At 29.0% G+C, this 9,091-nt stretch overlaps 1 protein-coding gene across 6 annotated transcripts in view; it reads left to right on the forward strand.

Moving 5' to 3' along the window:
* Positions 1-8,306, forward strand: part of LOC106460146 (guanine nucleotide exchange factor for Rab-3A-like) — a 41,941-nt gene extending 33,635 nt beyond the window's left edge. For 5 of the 6 annotated variants that reach the window (XM_022387202.1, XM_022387192.1, XM_022387182.1 and 2 more), the window contains 2 exons: positions 2,280-2,346; positions 4,575-8,306. In XM_022387202.1, coding sequence (XP_022242910.1) covers positions 2,280-2,346; positions 4,575-4,651 — 144 coding nt within the window. In that variant the 3' untranslated portion in view covers positions 4,652-8,306. The remainder of the gene's footprint in view (positions 1-2,279; positions 2,347-4,574) is intronic. The other variant, XM_022387213.1, reaches the window with a different exon arrangement.
* The last annotated feature ends 785 nt before the right edge of the window (positions 8,307-9,091 follow it).

Here is a 9,091-nt window from a genome sequence, read left to right on the forward strand (position 1 = left end):
CGAGCACTTTTGAATAGTTCACTATTCTTCTCCTGAAGAAGAATAGTCAGCTATGCAAAAGTGCTTGAGTTTTGGGCATTATTTTAAGTCTATTAATATATATATACAATGCCTTCCAAAAGTCTTCACCCCTCCTGTGCTGGTAATCAATTTTAGTTATTTTCTTGTGAAAGACAACTCAAATGGCCAAAAATATTTATTATTTTAATCTCAGACCAGTTTCTAATGATTACAAAGAACAGAAGGTGCATTGTTACTCATTTAGTGATATAACACAAAAAATCTTGAAAACACGTGTTGCAAAAACCTTCACCCCCTAACATGATTATGTAGTTAATATTTGGTGGTTGAAGCTCCTTTGGCAGCAATGACAGCTGAAAGTCGTTTTGGATAACCCTCCACAAGCTTTGCACAGTATGTTGGAGATATTTTTGCCCACTCCTGCTTGCAGGTATCCTCCAGTTCTTGTAAATTGGAAAGATGCCTCCAATGCACAGCAATTTTCAAGTCTCTCTGTCTTACCAAAAAAAGCAATAATTCAAAAAGTAGAAGTCAGTAAACAGATTTTTCTCAAAGGTGCATCCAACATTTTACATTAACTATTCTAGAACAGCCATACTTTTCTGCGTATGTCATAAGGTTTTTCTGAGTTGCATTCAAAATGTAATTAAACTCCTTTTTTGTGATGGTATACAAATACATTTTGCATAAAAATATAGCTAATAATCAAAATTTTAACATTATATAAGTTTTAATTTTTAATTTTATAAGGAAATATTAGAAACAAAAACATGAATTTCCCCTAGTATGAGAATTGGGACGTTTGGTTTTTAGGCATCCCTTTTCTCTATTTATTTACCATCCCTCCAAGAAGTATGAAATTTGATGTTAACTAAACATTATAATGTACACATCACTCAGGCAAAGCATAATTCTTATAGTCTTTAATCTTATTTGGTTACAGAACCATGAAGTAGAAAATCAGACCCCACTTGCCATGCTCACTTGTTTCATCCTTTCTTTCAGAAATTGCCAATAGTTCTCTCTGAGGTTTAATACTGTATTATTTATAACCAATAGAAAGCCAAGGTTTTAATCTATCCATATTACTTTGTTTTCTGCACAGAGTATTTTCTATTTTGCTATCAGTTCAAGCTTTATTCCCACAGGAAGCACATCGACTAGCTTAGCTGAATTTTAAATGGCTCTTTCCACATAATAAAAAAGCTAGAAAAATTGTGATAGTAATGGAATATTGTCTGCTTTTTGCATGTTATTATTCTGTGTTCTTTGGTGCATTATTTAATTAACTAAAAAAATATTTAGTGCAGTAGTACCATTATTATAAAAAGTAGGGTTAAGTGTCATTGACAGTCAACAAAAAAAAAGATCCAGATAAGTATAAATTGTCTTTCATGTGTATTCTTTATATGCTATTTTAAAAGAAACTAAAATGTAACAGTTGGAAACTTTATAAGTTGGATATGGCTGGATTAGGAAAAATAAATAACAATAATAAAAATATTTCATGAGGTGTGCTTGCGAGTAGTCTGTGCATTGTGTAATTTGATAGGGTAACATAAGCTCCATGTTTGCCAACTGATTTACACATTTTATGATGGGAATATTAATTTAGTCATGGTTCAAAGGGCAGTAAAATTTAAGTATAATCAGATGTATACTGTTATGAGTTTAAAACTATTTAGGATACACAAATGTATGCTCACAAGCAGCTCATGCTTTGTGTCACTCAATACTGTAACGTGAGTTACACTTTTGTTGAGTGATTTACAACTCGTATAGCACAATTATTAGTTAGACATGCCAATGAAACAAAATTAAATACACGCAGATGCATACTATTATGAGCCTTGAGCTATTTAGCATAAACATTGTTGTTTCACGTTTCAATTTGAAGTCATTCTAGAAGAAAAAAAAAGGTAATGTAGATTTATTTAGAATTTTTCTTTGGTGGTTATGAGGTATAGAGTAAAAGTAGAGAAAATAACAGATAAAATATAAAGTTTTATAATTATTTAGTAGGTGTTATGAATTACACAAATGAAATTTGAAAATTTTTAGATGAATAAAAATATTTTAAAATCTTAGCATGAAAATCACTTTACTGAAAGTCTGCCAAAGCTTGTGATAAAACATATGTTGTATTAATAGTGATAGTATGTAAACTGTAATGAGTACAAAATAGTTACAAACTCAGTCAGTTTGACTGAGCCTGTGTGGAAAGAATTAACAGGTTTAATGTTTTTGTTTTATTTTAGATAGCAGCTGTTTGTGAATTCTTTTGCTACCTGAGATACATTCAACAAGGGCTGGTCAAAAGTGGTAGTAAGTATGTCTTATTTTAATAAATCAAATTAATCATGTCCCAGATTTTTAACAACTGTTTGATCTAAAACTAATAAAGCCATTTCTAAAATTAAAAAAAAGAACTGACAAGAAGTCTATAATGTCATATAAAATCATATAATTTAATACACAAGAAAGTAAAAGCATTTAATAATTACAATGCATTGATATATCAGTTAGGCACTCTCACCAGTAACAACATTTTTGAACATAATTGCAATAACATTTCATAAGGTTTGACCACCATATGAGATTTGGGTTAGTCCTAAATTTGTATATTAAGATAATGCAAAATAATTTTCAGAAGTGCAAAGTCAATAATAAAAATAATAATATTCAAAAGTATTTGAACACTATAACCAGTAATATATCTGAAACTAAAAACAACAATGATAAATGGGGCATGTCATTATTTATCCAATATAAAAAAATGATTAACTCTTCCCATATGGGGTTGGTTGATGAGACTGACCTCATAACCACAAAATAACCATCACAGTTTCCATAGTATATCTTTTAATATGTTTTGTATATCTTCACAAAATTTGGCAAGCTTTTAGTAAACATTACAAATCTTTTTGTACACAAAAAATCAGATCTTTTAATGAAGTCTTTTTGCTGAAGATTTGGCCATGAATATGTGGTGTAAAGTGATTTTAATGCTAAGATTGAAAAACTATTTTTCTGCATCTGAAAATTTTCAAATTTCATTTGCACAACCTCTAAAATCTCCAACATAAATATCAAACTTTTTTTTGGTAAAACTATATTTTCTGTGTTATTTTCTCTACCATAACTATATGGACACAGTCGATTTGACTGACCTTGTAACCACCATACAAAAATACGAAATATATCTGAATTGCCTTTTTTTTCTTTCTAGAATAACTACAAATTGTAACGTGAAACAACAATGTTTATCCTAAATAGCTCAAGGCTCATAACAGTATGCATCTGTGTATATTTAATTTTGTTGTTTTATTGGCATGTGTAATTAATAATAATGCTATACGAGTTGTATAGTTACCATATTGAGTGACACAAAGCATGAGCTACTTGTAAACATACCTTTTGAAGAATGTTTTTTCTTTATCTCACCTAACCTAACACATTTCTAATTTTTACATTTTAGTTACCTTTATAATAATAAAAAAAAATATACATGAAAAACAAGAAATATAGTACTTACCTTTAACCTCGTTTTTTTTTTGCTGTCAGTTATCAATGAAATTTAAGTCTACCTTTTTATGCTAGTGATACTTGTACATTAAATAATTTTTATTTACTTTAATAAAGCTCCTAAGAACACAGAATAACAACACACACAAAGCAAACAATGCCCTATAACTATCATAATTTAATAGGCTTTCTGACTATGGCAAAAGAACCTTAAAATAATTATCTAAGCTTGTTGATCTGAACACTGCATGATAAACTTTCAAACTGAAGATGAAGTAGACAATGCTTTGTACCGGAAACAACATATGTCATTTAATAGATTCAACTTTGGCTTTCTATTGGCTATAATTTTTGTAGTATAAAACATCAGAGAGTGCTAATTTGGGAAAGAGAGGTTGTGACAGGTGGGAATGGCAAGTGGGTCTGATTTTCTAGTTTATGATGCCATAAACAAATAAGATTGAAAACTTAAAAAATTAGACTTTGCCATAGTAATATCTATATAATGAGTAATTTACATTAAATTCTGTACTTAAAAGGGTGATAAATAAATTTGAGAAGACCTACAAAACATATGTCACGATTCTCGCACTTAGAGAGTTTGGGGATTTTTTGAAATATTTCCATATAAAAGTAAGAAGTTAAAACTTGTTTTAAAATTTGACTTATTAACTGTTTTGATGCCAAGTTTATTTGTATACATTGGAAATAAAATAGTTCAATTAAATTTTGAATGTAACTCTAAAAGGTTGTGACATGCACACTTTGACCTACGCATAGCAAGTGTGTTAAAGAAAATAATAATTTAAAAATTACTAAAAACTATAACTATATTGATAACTTTTTTTTTTTTTACTTTTCTCAGTGTTTACAAGTTAAAATGATAAATAAAATTGAATAACAGCCAGATTGCCATGAACAATCTATTACATTGGAATTCATCAACAACATTTTAAAATATATAATGTAAAATTTAATAGTTGGGTATGAATTGTGTATTAATAACAAAGTTTAATGTTTTTTTCCAGTACATGAAGTTTACTGGGAAGTCATGAGAAGACGACAAGCAATGGCAATGGCTCGTCTAGGATTATCTCTCCCCTGAATGGTGTAAAGCTGAATTATGGTCACAAATATAGGGATTATAGGTTTTTTTTATGTTTTAAGGAACAATTTAAGTGGACTTTTTTATGTACATATGTGTAATGGTATTTATTTAAAGATATACTGGTGTCAAATGAGTAGCATACACCTTGTTATTATTCAGGAATTAGTAAATTTATTTATTAAAATATCAACTGCAAAAAAAAAAAATGTAATGGTCTAATTTTAGGAAAATAGTTTTAAGTCTGTTCTTTACAATTTGTCAATGAAATAAAATTCACATCTACATTTATTTTATAATTTGTATAGTGTAAGTAACTCTCAGGTTCTAAAAGGGAGAATTTGGTTTTATAGAAGAATATAATTTAACAAATGTATATATATATATATATACACACGTAAGTATACACAAACACACACACACACACCACATATAGTATTTGTAAACTTGATCTGTATGCAAGTAGTTGCAGTTTGAACATGTCAAAATGTTAGGTTAATTTTTCATCTCTCTTGAAGCACCTGAATATAACTTATTTCAAGAGTTTGGATGAAATTTGTGTTTGAGAAACATTTTATATTGTGCACTAAAGTAAAGATTTTTTAAATATGTTCTTAGCTCTTTTTTATGTTTTTAAAACTTGTTTTTTTTCTACTACTTTTACTCTCTGCCTAATCCTTTAAATTTAGGTTACTGGTTCTTGACCTTTAATTTTCCTAGATTTAAAATAAATTTAAGGTTGATAAGACAGAGAATATTAGTGAGTGACATAGTATTCCACTTTTATATATGTATATACAGAGCTGGATTAAAGGACTGGGAAATTGGTGTAACAGCAGTCCCTCCTGGATTGAAGAGGCCTCACCAAACTAAGAGAAAAATATATTAATCAAAAACTAGATATCACATTGAAAAATATATTTTTGCAACTGTATCACTATAACAACAGCAATTTTAGTGATTTTATGTAAAGCTGTTTAATAATAATTCATTGACACTTTCTTACAACTTGTTCCTTCATAAATATTTGCTTGGCTATTTAACAAAACAATTCTTCATTACTTCATTAGAAAACTTTTTTGTAATTACTGCATATTTATTATAAGTATTAGAACTAATTTCTTGTGTTTGTGTATTACTCCAACTGTAGTAAATAAATAGTATTTAATTTTCCCCTTACTAAATTTGTCCTAGGTCCCCAAGTACTTAATCCAACCCTGTATGCATGTATTTTATTTATAATAATTCTAGAGTTATTGTTAAAATGTTATTGTGCCTTGGAGAATTGGCCAATTTAAAGCTACCATTTCAGTTTTTATGACGAATCTAATTCAAACCTATGATAGGAAAATGTGTATTTCAGATTTTCAAAGTAATATTTGTATATGAAAACACTGTAATCGGTTTTTGGTAGGATGCAATTATAAGTAGGTATAGCACAATGATAAATAATAGATTGAAATATTAATATAAACCAAGAAACTTGCATGCAGTATCAAATAAGTCAAAGGATCTCCATAAACACTCTTAAAATCACATAAACATTCTCATTCTGATATGTTAAAATGCAAAAACAAAACAAATTATTTATTTTATAACTTATGAAAAAAATGTATTGTAACATTTTCAACCTATTGCATTTTTTAACTTTGAATCTCTTAGCTTGTCTTAGGTGTGCCCTTTGTTTTTCTTAAGTTTTTCACATGCTTTTGATTTGTAATTTTGCCTATTATCTCCTCTTTGATATTGTTATCAAACTACTGCTTAGAGATAACTTCTATACTAGATATGTTTTATTTTAATTACTTTTTACATTGTAGAGAAAATATTGATGCAAATGAACCTCATTTTCGATGTTTTGAGAGTTGTTGAATACTACATAAAAGGGAAATGTACATTCTGTTCTAAATTGTGATACATTCTGACGGTTTTGTTTTCTTACTTTGTTCGGGTATTTTATTACTTAATCGGGTAATTTTTATAAAAAAAATTATTTGCAAGATAGATACACAGTGCTTAATGTTTTTCTTCTTGTGTATGTCCTGCTGGAGAAATGAAAATTTGAACTTATATTGAAAATATAATGATAATGTTGCTGTATGATAACTGAAATAATTAACCCCTTAACCAGCAGTCCTGGAAAATTTCCATGATTATGTGTCTTTGCTTTCCTGATGCCCCTGAAAAATATATGTGTAATGTGTAACTGAGTTCCATGGCTGTAGATAGATGGCAGAACATGTCAGTAATATGTATGCATTTTCATATATTAAATTTCATCCTTCTTTTTTGTATTACTCATCAGTTGTCAGTGACTGACAGGCATGGCTGGCTTCTGTGGGGAAATGCAAGTTTTTTATGGATAGTGTTAGTGAAATAGATTTAGAATATGAATTTAACAGTGCTAGAAGTTGTACCAAGTGATGCATTTGTTAAGCCAAAACCTAAACATAGAGCTGGGCAAACTAGGCTTTCCCTCACAGCAACTTCACTGCACAATCGTTGGAAAGATATTTTTGCACTCAGGATTCCCTGAACCAAAAATAAGAAATATCCAAGCAGAGTGTTTAAAGTATGTCCTGGAAGGAAGGTAACAAGGTGGGAAAGTGCCACTGCATAATGCTAACTGTTTTGTAACTTATCACACCCAGATATTGTCATAATTGTTGTAAATTGAGGCACAAGAATATGTAAATAATGTAGATATGACATTCAGAACATATGTTAAAAATAGCGTATGTCTATATATAAGTGTATAAGGTTTTGAATATCAAATACATGCAGAAATCAAAGTCCCACAATTTGCTTGAAGAAAAACTTGCTGGGAGGGGGTTATTAATGTCTAAAACACTGTTGTTTAAGGGGTTGAATCACATAAGAGCAATAATGAAACATAATTTCAATGAAAACTTCTTGTCTTTTATATTGTGATAAATAATTTTTTAATTTTGTGATTCTGTCACAAATTGATTTTTATGTATGTTTTCTTAATTATAGATTAAGCACAAATACATTAAACAAATGGTTTTTACCACATAATTCATGATGGAAAACCTGGCATTTGGATATATTGTTTAATGAAAAAAGTTGAAATAATGATGCATACGTTTTTGTAGGACATATTTCAGCTGTTAGTGTTATAAATTTATGTTGTTTTCCACTGTTCTTCACATTTTTAATTTGTCAAATGAAAAGTAATTATAAAAATGAGCATATTATAAAATGTAATGTAAATTTTAAGATTGATTTTAAAATATATATGAAATTTAATCTCTCCATAATAAGACTTAAATCCATAGATCCTTGTAGCTTCCTCAATAACTGCTCTAATGTCCTTGTCTTTCTTGTTGTCTATTGGATGTTAATGTTTTAATGTATACTAATTCAGATATATATATATATATTGTATTTGTGAATCTATATTATTCACCATACAAAGTTGTAACAGTGTCAGCTTTGGATGCAGTAGTGGTAATAGAAAGTATGATGAGGATATCACAGATAATGAAAACTAAAATATGTTGCCTCCTCTGGTATACTTCAATATACATTAAAACTAAAAGTTGTATATTTGCTTATGTTACTTAGCTTCAGAATTGGAAAAAGACAGTAGAATGGTGTGAATAATGTTCTGAATTAAAGTGTGAAAACAAAATGTTTTTGATTTGGCTTTCTCTTATGTGTTTTATGTATATAAAGACAAAACACATCATTAATCCAAAAACCATATCATACAAAACATATAAGCTTTTAAAAGACTAAAGAAAATTTCTACTTAAGTACACAGACTGGACATTTTATTAATAAACTCCACACTCATACATACATACATACATACATACATACATATTTGTGAACATTTATATGTACTAAATAGATCATCTATATAATATGATTGCTTGAGCCCTATAAGTGTAAGACTAGTTAAAGAAATTGAGTGCTGGCCCCTTGTTTTGATGCCTAAATAGAGCTAATTTGAAGAACATCTTTAGTGCAGTATCATCTTTACTTTAGTAATGTATGTATATTAAACATTAATCTCAATAGTTGCTTGAATTGTACAAGGATTTTTTCAGGCTTGAATTGAGTGCATGCTCGGTGAGAAAAGAGATTCAAGAAGTAAAGTATCCTGCTCTTCTGTTCCAATGTTAGAATTGCAAACAAGATAGGTGCCAAGAATTATGAAACGTTTCAATACATTTCAAATGGTTTAGCTTCTTGAATTCCATTTCTAGTTACAGATTGAGTTAGAGGAGGAAAATCAGTGAAAGATCAATAGGAACTGACTGTGCAAGTTTAGGGTAATTATATCCTTGTTATGAAACAACTTATTAAGTGGTATTACGTAGACTTCAATTGGAAGATTGGGTAATATATCAGGTCATCAAGAAATTAATGTTACGTTTTGCAACACTTTCATTACTCCCCCCCCCACCCCAA

The sequence above is a fragment of the Limulus polyphemus genome, unplaced genomic scaffold (assembly GCF_000517525.1).
Source record: "Limulus polyphemus unplaced genomic scaffold, Limulus_polyphemus-2.1.2 Scaffold32, whole genome shotgun sequence".
Classification (NCBI taxonomy): domain Eukaryota; kingdom Metazoa; phylum Arthropoda; class Merostomata; order Xiphosura; family Limulidae; genus Limulus; species Limulus polyphemus.